The following is a 15,083-nucleotide window of genomic DNA, read 5'->3' as shown; positions in this document are numbered from 1 at the left end:
TTTAATTTAATTAATATATATATATATATATATGAGCAATATCAAGCAAGTAGCAGTGTGATATGTCTGTATATCAACATGGCTGTGATTCTGCCGTAGGTAATCACAATATGCTGATACAAAGCCATATCACACGGCTACGAGTGTGTGGTATTGCATTTATACAAAAGTTCGACACCATGAGTGTGTAAATTGAAAAGGGTTAGCAATGGAGGTGGTATTGAAATGGTTCTTTTGTGTAGAACTACTTCCGCTAAATATTTAAATCTCAGTGACAGTTCAACAGCTGAGCCCAGGAACGCTGAATTGCTTCATTAAAAGCTCACTGTAAATATAACCTTGTTTACAACTCATGTGACATCAGAGCAAATTCCAGAAGAATTGGCCGAGGTGAGGCTGCTCTCAGAAAAATATTTATTAACAAACTGTATATTTAATGTCTAAACAACTACATTCTCACTTAAAAAACTACATTCTGTGACACAAAAACAGTATTATTTATAAAATTATAGTAAATTTGGGTGTCCGCCATGACACTCTTGAGTGATACAAATGGTTCTATTATCAATGCAATGTCATATTGCTTGGAGAAGGCTCTCTCTCTGTGTGTGTGTGTGTGTGTGTGTGTTTACATACACACATAACATTTAAAAATAACAAAACAATAAAAATATCCATTTCGTTCATAAACTTCAATAGAGAGTCTATCCATTTTTTTAATCTTGTGGATGGCAGCTCTTCTGAGTGATTCAGGTAAACTTAATAACACAACAGGATATTGTTGCAAGTAGTGGACATTTTGGCAATTAACATCCCCCGTCCTGGCAGCGTTCTTGTGGGTCCCGGATGTGGGTAGGCTGCTTCATGAAATTTTACACATACCTGGATCAGATCATTTTGAATCTGAGCGACGTTTACAATCTGACTCATCGATTGATTGCTTCTCACTTAAGCCATTTATCAATTATTGCCTTGCTAATCTATGAGCTGTGTGAGCTCTGTTTTGAGGTTTGACGACGTGGGTTTATTAATTATCCCAAAGTTGTTACTCCATACTGAAACTGGTGATGATGCTAATAGTTTTATATTAGTATGTTGTGTGTTTTGACTCACAGGCATTTGTAATCCCTCCCACCGAAATTATGCAACTATGAGAATATGCCCTACTAAGTGCACATTCATAAACCGCAAACAGTGTGGGAGGGCCAGCAGTCGTGTTTTTACCACCATCTGCTCCTCTGGTAAATTTAGAGGGTGCCCAGGCTTATGGACGCAGGGCGCGTCACAGGCTGACAGCAAAGCATGCTGTGAACAGACCTGTTCTGAAGAGATCTAAAGCACTAGGTGTATGTCTATACAGAACCTGTTAAAGACTTGAGTGATGTCTAAAGGTGCAGTCCGTAATTTTCCTTCATTTATAATAAGTTTATTACCCTCAATTATCTTATTTATCACAATTATACATAAACAAAATGCATGATTTTTTTTTTACATTTGTTTTAAATCATTGAATAAAGACTCCAATAAATATTATATCAGTAGTCCAGTAAAAAGTGTTAGAATTTACATATAGAGTCTTGCCTCGTGGAGGCGGATATTTTCAAGGGGTCATATGATGCAACTTCAAGTTTTCCTTTCTCTTTGGAGTGTTACAAACTCTTGGTGCATAAAGAAGATCTGCAAATTTGCAAAGACTAAAATCTCAAATCCAAAGAGATATTCTTTATAAAAGTTAAGTCAACCACACCCCCCCAAAACGGCTCGTTCATGTCTTCATACCCCCACATGTCTATGTCACGATGTGGGAAGATTTGCATAACGCAGCCCAAATGTTTACGCAAAGAAAGAAGGCATAACTTTTGTTCTCGCTGTTGTGGAAAAGCTGTGTTTTTTGTTGTGAAAGCGAAACTACTTTGTTTGGCCTTCCAAAAGAGGACACAACTCGAAATCAGTGGATAAGCTGTATTTACAACACTATTTCGAACACAACCCAAATATGTCTCCGATGCTGAACTCGGAGCCCTCTCCCTGGGCAGCAAGCCAAATTAATATACTATTCTTCTCTCTTTGTTACAAGTGAAAGTGACTTGACATACAGCCAAGTATGTTGACCCATACTCAGAATTTGTGCTTTGCATTTAACCCATCCAAAGTACACACACATACAGCAGTGAACACACACCTGGAGCAATGGGCAGCCATTTATGCTGCGGCGCCCGGGGAGCATTTGGGGGTTCAGTGCCTTGCTCAAGTCATGGTATTGCAAGCCCGAGACTTGAACCCACAACCTAAGGGTTAGGAGTCAAACCCTCTAATCACTAGGCCACGACTTCCCCCATATGTTATCTGGAAGGCAAAATCTTGAAACCGGTGTCTGTTTCTATAAAATGGGGCAGATCCACATTTGCAAGGACAGTCTGGTGCTTCTGACTCACAGTATGTAAGTATGTTTAGATATTTAAAAGATTTGCCACTGATGATTCAAACGCGAGTTCTGAGCAGATCACAAATGCAGACATGTTTACGCAGTGCGATATGTAACGCAAAATAAGACTGTGTAAGTTATTAAAATCAGTATTTTTATCCGCACTGGATGCAACAAATGCCTCATTTGTAATGGGTTTTTATTGGGTTTATTTATTGCTGTGGCATGATGTATGTCTTGATGTCACACAGGATTTTGTGCATTTGTTTCGCACGGCCCCTTCCACAAACTATGGGAGTCTCTGTAGCAACTGTACAATACATATAATTGTGATTTAGACTAAATAATATTAATATGCAAAATATTGCAAAACTACTTAAATTAAATAAAATGCCCCCCAAAAATCTATATTTTCAGTCTGTTATGCTCACCAAGCCTGCATTTATTTGATCAAAAATACAGTTAAAATAGTAAAAATTTGGAATATTATTACAATTTAAAATAATTGTTTTCTGTGTGCGATTGATTTAAAATGTGATTTATTTCTGTGATGGCAAAGCTGAAGTTTCAGCAGTCATAATTCCTATCTTCGTTGTCACACTTCGGAAATCATTCTAATATGCTGATATGGTGTATAAAAACATTTCTTATTATCAGTGTAAAAAAATTGTGCTGCCTAATATTTATTTCAGGAATCTTTCATTAATAAAAAGTAAAAAAAACAAACAAACAAAAAAAAAAACAGCATTTATTTGGAAACGAAAATCTTTTGTAACATTATTCATATTTTTACTGGTAATTTTTGGTCGATTAATGTGTTCTTGTTGAATAAAAGACAAACTGACTGAGTTTGCAAAACCAATGACTATTTGTTAACAAATCTACTGGCCTACTGTATGTGACGTCAATTCAGTTACATTTGATGACAGTTTACAGACTTTGGAATAACATACACTGATGAATCATTCATAATAAGACAAGGAATGTGCATTAAGAAATAAATAGGGTTCATTATGGTTTCATGTTGAGTTAAAATGAACCACATAAACATAGATTTAGCTCACAAGGTGAGTCATGCGAAGATGAATTCCTGCCGCTGCAGCTGAAACCAGTCCAAACTCATTCACAACAGTATCTTATGACCAATATCAGAAATGCACCCAAAGACCATGAGGAACAGTGTTACCCAGACAGGCTGGAATAAGAGGCTTTGACCAGGGTAGAAAGCAGAGATGTCATGAAGAAGAATGCACGATGTGGGCTAGAGAAGAAGAATGCACTGAGGGAAATGTCTGCATATTCAAGGCTGCCCACGGCACACATTTACCCAGCTTATAGCTAAAAGTCTCTATCCTCTCCTCTCCCTATCTGTCTATCTCCCCCCCCCCCCCCCCCCATTATTGCACTTCTGAAAAAGGACGAAGAGAGAGCAGGAGGACTTTGAAGAACCAGAAGGAGCCGCGAGACCAGTTCTTCACCTTCAGGAAAGCCCAAGAGTGGAATCTGGATCTGGTATGAGGCAAGTATCTTGGATGGTCCAAGGCTTGTTTGTGGAGTATGAATGGTCCGTTTGTTTGGCTTGGGAATTGCTTCATCCTTTCTAAACGCGGACTGCCAGGGGTTTCAGTTCCAAGCAACAGCCCTTTACTGGCTCTTAGATCTTGTGTGATGGGCATATAAATTAGCTCAGTTTTTTTCTGGAACAGCTGGTGTCATTATAATTATTCGGTTATGATTAAAAAGAATAAAAAAGGCTGCTAGGGATGTTTGTTTGATGAGCCATTTCCGGAAGGCTTCAATTGTTACAATATGCACTGTAAAATAATATTGCCAGGATGGATAAGATTCAACAGACATTATAAGAAAATACTGTATATTTTTGTGAAATATTTCTGAAATGAGAAAAAATTGACATAAAGAAAATTGTAAGACTATTGTGTTGAAGTATTAAAGTATTTTTCTTTTATTTGAGTTGTTGTACTGTATTTGTTTCTTTCATAGCACAAAAATACTGTAAAAAGTGAAAATGCATTGGATATTTGGATAATAAGTGTTAGTAAGTAGTTGTTGTTTTTTTTAGTCACCATTATGGTGATTAGTCTTGAACATTGTTCAGGCCTATTATAAATTAATTGTACTTTTTTAACTGGTCGCATTGTGGTAAATAAGTTCAAGGATACAATGATTGTCATTATTCACTATCTGCATGCTGTTCCAAACCTTTATAACTTTTCTGTGGGGGAAAAAAAAATATTTTAAGGAATATATCATCCATTTTTGTCCATGCACTATAAATCAGTGGTGACCAAAACATTACATGGATTTTTTTTTTTTTTATGAGGGTGAAAAAATGATAACAGAATATATTTAGAAGGTGACATATCCCTTTAAATCCCATCATAACTTGCACTCAACAATAGGCATATATGTAGTAAATTGCGTGAAACAGTAGGCTATAGAAATAATATAATATTTTATACATACGAAAGGTAGTGGGGTACCACCATATACAATTAGGCTATTATTTGATTAAAGAATAAATAAATAAATAAATAACTACTGCAAAAATAGCCTACTGCTACCTGTATCTATATATACTGTAAATAATAAAAACTACAATTGTGTGCGGAGCATTCTTTCGACAACCTATAAAAGTTGGATTAACAGTCGTTTTCGTAAAGTTCATTCGTTCAATAACTCCATCAAACTCATATGAGCTATCAAGGGAATCTTCGAATATAATAGTCTTGGAGATTTCTAGAACAATCCATTTATCAGCCACCATCTGTACTCCCCATCTGCTCTGAAGTCTTGAGGAGATGTTTAAGCGCACACGCTGCTGACAAGCGCTCGTGAATGAAGTCATCAGAAGCAGCTGTGTGACGCTGTGAACGTGGACGAATGTTCTGTGGATGATGTGTCATATCATGAACAGTGCTGTTGCCTGTATGTGCGCCAAACACGCAAGGGTTGACGTAGTACACTCATAATGAGCAATTCTCCTCTCCCACACACTGCGGTCCTGTACGGCGTGCGTGAGTCTGTTGAAGAGAGTGTGTCAGTGTGGGTTAAGAGAGCTAATGTTGCTTCTTGATACTGATGTCATTTCTTTGTTGATGTTTTAAGACAATACAGAAGAGAGGCTGAGTTGATGTGCTTTGAGAAAACGCCCCCTTGTTTGTGAGGGAAGGACAGCAGCGGCTAGTAAACCGTTGGAGAGGGAGTTGGTTGTGGTTCAGCACACTCTACCAGCAGTTCAAGGTATTGCCTGAAAGGTGGCCTAAAACAAATACAAACAGACATTTTAGAAGTGTCCAAAATGTATATTTGAAAAGTAGCAGTGAATCTCTCTCCCTCTCTCTTAGTTTATACTAATTAAGAGAGAGCATATCTTAAATATTACTAAATAAAATATATTCGCCTAATTCTGACTATCACAACCCAAGGGGCTTAGGTTATCATAGAATTCTGCAGAAACATATCTAGGTCACATATGTGACATAAGGGAAAACCACTCTTTGAAATTGAGATTTATACATCATCTGACAGCTGAATAAATAAGCTTTCTATTGATGTATGGTTTGTTAGGATAAAACAATATTTGGCTGAGAAAATCTGGAATCTGAGGGAGAAAAATAAAAAATGAGAAAACTAAGAAAAATCGCCTTTAAAGTTGTCCAAATTAAGTTCTTAGCAATGTATATTACTATTCAAAAATTTTGTTTTGATATATTTATGGTAGAAAATTTACAAAATATCTTCATGTAACATGATACTTAATGGATACTTAATATCCTAATGATTTTTGGCATAAAAAAAACAATATATATATATATATACACACACACACAATTTGCTTAATATCTTTATGGAACATGGTCTTTATTTTATACCATTATGATTTTTGACATAAAAGAAAAATCAATAATTTTGACCCATACAATGTATTTTTGGCTATTGCTACAAATATACTCCAACGACTGGTTTTGTGATAGACAATATATATATATATATATATATATATATATAAAACACCAAAGGAAAATAATGAATGAAATATACTTTTTACATATTTCCAAATACTTTTGAGTATGAGTGAAACTACTACCAAAAAGAGAGAGAGGGAGAGAGACCAAGCAGTTAGTTGAGACTGTCTGTCTTGCTGATGCATGTGCTGGTTTTGTAACAGAGGATAAACTGAGACCATGAAGAGCTTGGAGCTGCTGCTGTTGCCTCTGCTGCTTATCCTGAAAGGTGAGCAAGCTGTTACTACTGTTCCTTTGGCTAATGCTAAGGTACTATGGTACATATTCAACAACATTATATCCTTATAGAACCTCATAGAGACATGGTGATATAATGGTGTTGTTTTAATAATTAAATTACCTGCGCTCTTCTCGCTTTCTCTGAACAGATGTAAGTGCTCAGTGGAATGTGTGGATGCCCAGAGACATTTCAGCCATGACAAACTCCTGTGTGGTTATACCCTGTTCATTCACATACCCCTCTGGCGTCAGACCTTACAGAGGGATCCATGGGATCTGGTATTTCGGCCACCCCTACCCCCAGCTTTTCCCCCCAGTGGTGTATAAGTCACGCACAGATATTGTCCATGAAAGCTACAAGGGACGGACCAAGCTCCTTGGTGACTTGACTCAAAAAAACTGTACCCTGATGATAAATAATGTTGGCGTGGAACATTCTGGGAGGTATTACTTCAGGGCAGACCTGGGTGGTGCAAACATCTACACTTTTCCTGACTTTACAAAACTACAGGTGTTGGGTAAGGCCATTTTTTTGTCTCCCAGTAATAACATCTAAAAATCCTTACAGCATCCAAAAATCATTCAAAATTTACATTCTGTCATCATATATTCACCTTTTTGTTGTTCCAAAACTCTATGAAAGAAGATATTTTGAAAAATGTCTCAGTGTTGCTGTGGTCAAAATTTACTTTCAATGTATGAACAAAACACTTACAACATTCTTCAGAATATCTTATTTTGTGTTCCAGAGAAGAAAGTAATAAAGGTACTATATAGAACGGCATGAGAGCAAGTAAATGATAACAGAATTTTCAGATTTTTTTATTTTTATTATTTACCTGAAAGTAAGTCTAAAAAAAACATGTTAAGAATATAATTCTTTGCAGTCTGGTTACGGAAACATTGTTGGTCTAGCATTTTGGAGTCAACATGAAACAGCATTTTCAACCACAACTAATACATTTTCATAATAAGATCTATTTCTGGATCAAACAGCATATTTAATATGTAGGGTGGGACTTTGTATTTAGAAAAATGGGTGTTCTATAGAAAAATGGATCTAGTTTGCTAAAAATAATGCATAAATAGCTGTTTTGCTTGATAAAAAGTAAGACGAAATATCAAGTCAAGTCACCTTTATTTATATAGCGCTTTAAACAAAAAAGATTGTGTCAAAGCAACTGAACAACATTAAATAGGAAAACAGTGTGTCAATAATGCAAAATGATAGTTAAAGGTAGTTCATCATTGAATTCAGTTCAGTTCAGTTTAAATAGTATCTGTGCGATTATTTGCTATCAAGTCAATGATATCGCTGTAAATTAAGTGTCCCCAACTGAGCAAGAAAGGAAGGGACAACGGCAAGGAACCAAAACTCCATCGGTGACATAATGGAGAAAAAACCTTGGGAGAAACCAGGCTCAGTCGGGGGGGCCAACTCTCCTCTGACCAGACGAAACCAGCAGTTCAATTGCATATTAAGAAAGTATTATATTAAGACAATGCATATTAAGAAAGTAAAAAATGTCTATTTTAATTTCATACTGACTTCAGATGTCTCTTTCTCCTCTAGATCAGCCCAACATCGATGTTCCAGAGGAGATTGTTAGTGACCAAAGCCTGGATTTGACGTGTTACGTCCCAGACAATTGTCCAGACATGAGTCCACAGATCCAGTGGATGTACACAGAGGACCTGCCCAACCCTCTATTTACCCCTGACAATGTTGAGGACAGCAACACTGCAGTACTGTCCAGCACCCTCACCTTCACACCCAAACCCATGCACAATGGCCAGCGGCTGGGCTGCCGGGTACACTACGAAAACACCACCTTCGTCTATGAACGCCTCATTTCACTGGACATCAAGTGTGAGTTCCACCGAATCGCTATTTTATTTGATCAAAAATACATCATTTGTACAGAGACAATATGTACTGACTTATCTTTTTATCTCTAGATGCCCCTCGATTTGCGTGGGTGAATGTGTCTCAAGAGGTAATGGAGGGAAGCTCGGTGGTCCTGCACTGTGATGTGGACAGTAATCCAACCCCCAAAATAACCTGGTATTTTGGAGACACAGAGCTGATGTCGGAAGTTGCTTCAAACTCTTCGCTGCCTCTGGACAACCTAACCCCAGAGGAGGATGGTGTCTATACTTGCGTTGGTGACAATGGCTACGGCAGCATGAACGCATCCATGTATTTGGCAGTAAATTGTAAGAAAAACTTCATGCACTCTTGTGTATTGTAATATAAACCACTTAAAGTTACCGCAAGCCATTTTTTAGGGAATAGGTGGTGTTTTTGGACCCCAATGGCTATATATATATTTTTTTGTTTTGTTTGTTTGGTGTAAATATGTTGTATGTATGGCAGCATAAGCAGTATGCTAGTAATCCATTATCCATTCAGAAAATTCTCATTTCTTTTCTCTCCAACTGGAAGATCCTCCACGGGAGCCGTGGATCAATGAATCTCTAACGGTGTTGGAGGGATCTTCAGTTGCTCTACAGTGCATCAGCAAAGGTAACCCAATGCCCACGCTGACCTGGCTGAAGGATGGGAAACTGGTGGGCACTATCACAGCAGAGGAGGGGTCTGTGCTTGAGCTGCAGGAAGTCACGCCTCAGGACCACGGAGTCTACCGCTGTCTAGCTGAGAATGAACATGGACGGGCCAGTAACTCACTTAACATTACTGTAGAATGTAAGTCAATGTAAAAGTTCGACCAGTTGTGACACTGAGCTAGTAGTTCATGATTGTGCTCAAGGACAGTTTATGGGGACGTTTTCTCAAAAGATAAGTTGGTTTTTGGTTTGTGTTCAGCTTGGGTGAACTCTTAAGATGGCAAGATGGGCATAGATCACATGTGTCAAACTCCAGTTCTGGAGGGCCACTCAGCTCCAAAACACCTGCCTGAAGGTTTCTAGTAATCCTGAAGACCTTGATTAGCTGTTTAAGGTTTAATTAGGGTTGGACTGTGGCCCTCCAGAAACTGAATTTAACATCCTTGTCATAGATGAGTGTAGAACAAGTGAAAGATAGATGCCAGTGTTATGGACAAGACCTGACTAATCGGTACCAGCTCATTGGAATCCAATTGCAGGTTGAGTCCAAATGCTCCTCAAAAATTTGATTGGAAATAAGACTTGAGTCTCATGAGATGGATTTGCATTGTAGTAGTGCTACAACACTGATAGATGTGCTGTTTGACTATTTCTGTTCAATTTTCCCAGTTGCCCCTGTCCTCCTTGATGACTCTAAATGCACCATAGTACGTGAGGGCGTTCAGTGTGTCTGTATTGCCTCTGGAAACCCTGAGCCTGTGATTGAATTCTTCCTGCCTGACCTCAACATCACCATCAATGACTACAATAACACATTTAACTACCACACATACTCAGATGGGTACACGTCCACGGGAATCATCAAGCTCCAGGACAAGGGTGAAAGGGGGAACAATGGTGATACAGCTGTCCATGTGCACTGCAGCATCAGCAACACATATGGCTCTGAGACCATCCCTTTGGGACTGCAGCAAGAGAGTAAGTACCTTTACTAAAACCATTTGTGCAACCATTTATATGATTTTGAGGTATCATCGATGAACCCTGTGCACACTTTCAGAAAAGTTCATGATGGCCGTCATAGTGGGGACTATTGGAGGTGTGGCAGTAATCGCCTTCATCATTGCAGCTGTGCGATACGTTGGTCAGAATAATAAAAAGTGAGTATTCTTCAAAAGTAAGACCCATGGGAGAATAACATTTAGGTGGAGTTTGTAGGTTGGGACTGGGGTTTGTATGTATCAAAACACCCAAGCCTAGTCATCCATGTTCTGTTTTGTTTCGTTTCTTTGGCATGTGGTTTTCAAGCCATAACCCACTCACAGATGATCCAATTTGATTGCTTTGTAAGATAGTAAACATGCCACATTGTGCACAAAATTGCAGACTAACAAATCTACTGCATGTTCAATTTCCCCATACCATTGCTTTTCAGCCTCAAAACCATTGAGCTCTGCAGCAAACACCCTGCTCCTATCTCATTTTGCAAGAAAAAATAAAATGTCCCAGACAAAACACTCCCAAACTTGACACTGTGGCACAATGCCAGTTTTATTTAAGGGGTCGCAATGATCCCCTTGTGTTAAAATGGATGCCCAGGCTTAAAGGAATAGTTGACCTAAAAATTTAAATTCTGTAAAATATTACTCACCGTATGGTTTTCATTCTTCTTAAGGAACACAAGCAAAAATATTTTGCTGAATGTCCAAGTAGTTATTTTCCATACAATGTAAATGAACAAGGTCTGTTAACCTCTGAAAGAGATACAAATATTTTACATATAAAAATGTTCACAGGTAAAACAAAATTAAAAAATATATTTTTTTTACATATATTAAGATCACAAATTATTCACAATAATATTTATTGGTTTTTTCATGTCTTGTGACCAATAATCATTTAAATCAATTGAAGCATACAATTTTTTGAAGGTCGACCCCAGTCTCAATTCACTGAATGGAAAAGAGCAGCTTAGACTTAAAGAATTGTTTGGAAAAGAGCAGCTAAGACATTCTGCAAAATGTGTTGGTTTGTGTTCCACTGAAGAAAGTCTGTCATAGAGGTTTGCAATGTCACAAGAATGAGTAAAAATGACAGAAGTTTGATTTTTGGATCAACTATCCCTTTAAAGTGTTGCCAGTTAGTTTACAGTATGGTTGAGTGTGAGACAGAGTCTGATTCTCTGACTCCACCCCCCCAGAGAGAATGGTAACCCTGGGCAGGACGTGGGATCTAAAGTGGAGAATCCCTCAATGTTCTACAGCGCAGTCAAGAAGGACAAACAGAGTCTCAGGAAAAAAGTGGTGAGATATTATAATAATAATGAATAAATCACCTACACAGTATATACAGTACTTGCACTTTAAGTGATAATACAAAATAAAAGCGTGCACACCGTACAATAAAATAATCAACATTCTAAGTTTTTTTTCTTTTCTTGCATATCTGTGGCAAATTATATTAAATACTGGCTCTTCTCTAGTTGTAATTAGCTTTCCACACTTAGCCTTATCATTAAAAAAAAATCAGGAACCAAATATTAAAAATAATTTCTTACATACTTTTAGAGGATGAATTAAAGAGGAACTCTGAGGTGCAGTTTTATGATTTACTATACACAGACCTGGCTGCCATCTGCTTTGATCAGAATGGTTTGCTAGCTTTTTTTAAATTATTATTATAGTAAGTGCAAGTGATTATTGCATTGTGGAATACAGTGTGCTTTGTTGTATACTGCATATTTTGGCAAATGTATTGTCTGCATAGTTTCCAGGGGTGTCAAATTCAGTTCTGTGAGGGCCGCTGTCCTGCAGAGTTTAGCTTCAACCCTAATTAAACACACCTAAACAAGCTAATTAAGGTCTTTGGGATTACTAGAAACTTCCACACAGGTGTTTTGGAGCTGGTTGGAGCTACACTCTGCAGGACAGTAGCCCTCTAAGACCGGAGTTTGATACATGGTCTATGCATACAAAAATAAATAAATAAAATGTGCATATTGTCACGGTATACATACTGCATACTGCAGAAACAGAAGTATGCTGGTATGCTATTCTGAATAAAGTCACTGTCACAAAGCCAAGTGTGGATGGTACGTCACAACTGAGAGTTCCAGTGTAGGTCTATGCTTAGAGCATTTCCTGACCTCTATTCTCCCCTCTTTCATTGCTTTCTATGCATTCTCTGTCTCTTTTTCTTCCCTTAACATAGCTTAAGACTGAGCTCCTGGGCTCAAAGTTTAACTCCATCCTAGAAGAAGGCACGGTAAGGCTGAATTTAAGATTAGCATGTAAACAAATGGGTGGAGGTGAAATAAACTAGCAACAGACAGCAATAAAAGCAAAACATTTTGAGAAAAAAAATCCAGTTACTACAAACTTATTTACGCTTATTACTGTTTTAACATTGCTGTTCACTGCTGCCCTGAAGCTAATGGTTCATATGCTGGCTACCTCACTCTGTTTAGCGGCTTAATGCTAACAATGCTTTTGAGTGTATTGTTAAGGACTTTTATTTTGACATGACCAACGTTTTCCTGCTCTGCCTCCGAATATTGTGCCTAAATATCTTTTATAAATTATTTTCACAGGGAGACGACAGTGATTACCAATCTGTTGGCCCAATTGCAGGCATGGAGAGGCAAGAGCTGAACTATGCCACCCTAGAGTTTCTACATGGACGACATCTGGAGGGAGGCTACAGGAGGGCTAATGGTGACAGCGGTGACTACACTGAAATTAAGGCCAAATGAACCGCGATTCTTCCCTGATGCCTCAACCAAACGGGACACAGTGGCCACTAGGGCCCAATAATTCCCACTGCCCCACAAATTTCCTATTTCACCCATTTTAAATGTGGCCTTTTCAAGGGACAACTGTCTCGGACAGTTAACAGACAATGAGTCTTAGGCTGTTTTAGATTGCATTCTCTTATGTCTCCAAGGTTCTGGGAAATATATGTTCCCTTTTCAGTAAAAGATACTGTACAGCAGAGTTTCTTTATATATTTATTAATGATTTTGTTTATTTACTCCCATTCTTGACTGTAACCATACCATATATTTTTTCTCTCAATCAGATATAAGAGGTCTTAGTATTCTCCTGGTTTAAAAAGACAATACTTTCCAAAAGGAAGGGTGTTTTCCCCAAGAGTTACAGTAGAGCTTATAGTCTGAAGCAAGGTATGGTTTGCAGGTGAGTCTCAGTCACTAGTGGTCCTTTTCACTGTGTCCGCTGTAAGTCGAAGCATCAGGGAACGAGGTGCTATGTGCGCCTCGACGTAATGTATAAGCACTATCCCAACTCTGGGTACGTCTTGAAGGCCTAACACTCTCTAAAATACAGCAGTTGTTTCAGTCTTTTTCTGAGTGTATCGGTCTTCAAGCACATTTCAATATTCATCCACTGAAACTTTTATTACATGCCCAGAAGTGATTGTTAAAGGGATAGTTCACTCAAAAAATGAAAATTCAGTGAACTCACCCTCATTTTCACAAAAAACTTAGTTCCAAACCTGTATGATATTCTTTCTTCTGTGAAACGTATAGAAGATATTTTGAAGAATGTTGGTAACCCAATGATTGCTGGCAGCCAATGACTTCCCCACTGTAGAAAAAATACTACAGAAGTCAATGTCTACCATCAACTAAAATATCCTCTTTTGTGTTCGGCAGAAGAAAGAAACTCATACAGGTTTGGAACAACATTTGGGTTAGTAAATGATGACATTTGGGTGAATTATTCCTTTAAATGAATACTCGTTTTATTTTTCATTTATACTGTACCTTCACTTATTTGTATTTGTAAATGAAAACAGACCAGTAACTGGATTGAAAACTGGTTTATTGAATGGTTGCTGGATTTTGTTTGTCCCAACTACTTTGTATCCTTTTATTCAGACATATATTTGTTTTAAATGTTCCAAATACATTAAGGAGCAAACTCCCCCTGATAATAATCCAGTCAATCTGATAGGATGTAGTAGGCTATATGATAATGCCTGAAGGTCATCCCTGCTCCAGCACACATTGCAATCTAATATGGTTATCAAACTGACATTTGATATAAGCAGAAAGTCCGATTAAATAATGGAGGATTGTTGCTCATCCTTTGAAACTGAATAAGAAATAAGCACCATTTAGGAAGGTATCACTTTACCTAAGGTGCTTGAAATAAATGTAATGGTTCATGTAATCATGTAATCCTCTGGTAAGGTTGTGTTGATAGTTGTTTGTTAGATGGTCAGTATATGCGATTAGCCCTTGAAATGCAATTTGACTAACAGATTAATGAGTCATTATGATCTTAAATTAATCAAGTTTAACATTTATAAAGCATTCAAGGCACCTTGGTAGGATACCAATTTATGTAAATACTCTGCATGATATATAGTTCTGTGTTGTGAACCTTTGACCACACAACAAGAACATACATTGTGCAACAATGGTGTATATTTTGCAGAAAATCAAACACAAAATGGCATTATATGTGCATATACAATTAGTAACAAAGACGGTCCAAGTTTGAAGATGTATACACAGATATTTATTTGTAAGAAAAAACCGATTTGGGGCGCATTAGTTGGTCAAACATAATTTTCCACTTTGAGTGTTGTAAAGGATATTTGTATGTTTCTCACTGTGTGATGGCAATAATAATGAACACATAATGTTGTTTCCTTATTGACATAATAATGCAGAAAAGAAAATCTCCAATCATTATTTAAATAATAATTTATATGATGTTCTTTGCTTGCTTTCTTTTTGTTTAATAAAAGTCTCCCACCTCAAATGACGCCAGTCTTCTTTAAAAGTGAAACAAAAAACT

The 15,083-nt window shown here is 37.5% G+C and overlaps 1 protein-coding gene across 3 annotated transcripts; it reads left to right on the top strand.

The window, feature by feature from the left end:
• Positions 1-5,554: 5,554 nt before the first annotated feature.
• On the top strand, positions 5,555-14,822 carry LOC113058664 (myelin-associated glycoprotein-like). Of its 3 annotated transcripts, XM_026226780.1 has the most exons (11): positions 5,555-5,686; positions 6,615-6,679; positions 6,840-7,208; positions 8,264-8,560; positions 8,650-8,907; positions 9,137-9,397; positions 9,928-10,236; positions 10,319-10,418; positions 11,459-11,561; positions 12,469-12,522; positions 12,848-13,009. In XM_026226780.1, the coding sequence occupies exons 2-11, from the start codon at positions 6,631-6,633 to the stop codon at positions 13,007-13,009; spliced, it is 1,962 nt and encodes a 653-aa protein (XP_026082565.1). In that variant the 5' UTR covers positions 5,555-5,686; positions 6,615-6,630. The 3 variants fall into 3 exon arrangements, with proteins under 3 accessions (XP_026082565.1, XP_026082567.1, XP_026082566.1); XM_026226782.1 differs by lacking the exons at positions 11,459-11,561; positions 12,469-12,522 and having other exon boundaries at positions 12,848-14,822; XM_026226781.1 differs by lacking the exons at positions 5,555-5,686; positions 6,615-6,679; positions 12,469-12,522.
• The last annotated feature ends 261 nt before the right edge of the window (positions 14,823-15,083 follow it).

Source organism: Carassius auratus, chromosome 40 (assembly GCF_003368295.1).
Source record: "Carassius auratus strain Wakin chromosome 40, ASM336829v1, whole genome shotgun sequence".
Taxonomy (NCBI): Eukaryota; Metazoa; Chordata; class Actinopteri; order Cypriniformes; family Cyprinidae; genus Carassius; species Carassius auratus.
The sequence above is the reverse complement of the archived record's forward strand: the minus strand, read 5'-3'. Positions and strand labels throughout refer to the sequence as shown.

What these genes read in the sequence shown, in the direction of transcription:
- LOC113058664 (XM_026226780.1), top strand. Translation starts at nt 6,631, where the DNA reads ATGAAGAGCTTGGAGCTGCTGCTGTTGCCTCTGCTGCTTATCCTGAAA. An exon ending in CATTTCACTGGACATCAAGT is followed by an intron (nt 8,561 to 8,649) that starts GTGAGTTCCACC and finishes TTTTATCTCTAG; the next exon opens with ATGCCCCTCGATTTGCGTGG. An exon ending in CCATCCTAGAAGAAGGCACG is followed by an intron (nt 12,523 to 12,847) that starts GTAAGGCTGAAT and finishes TTATTTTCACAG; the next exon opens with GGAGACGACAGTGATTACCA.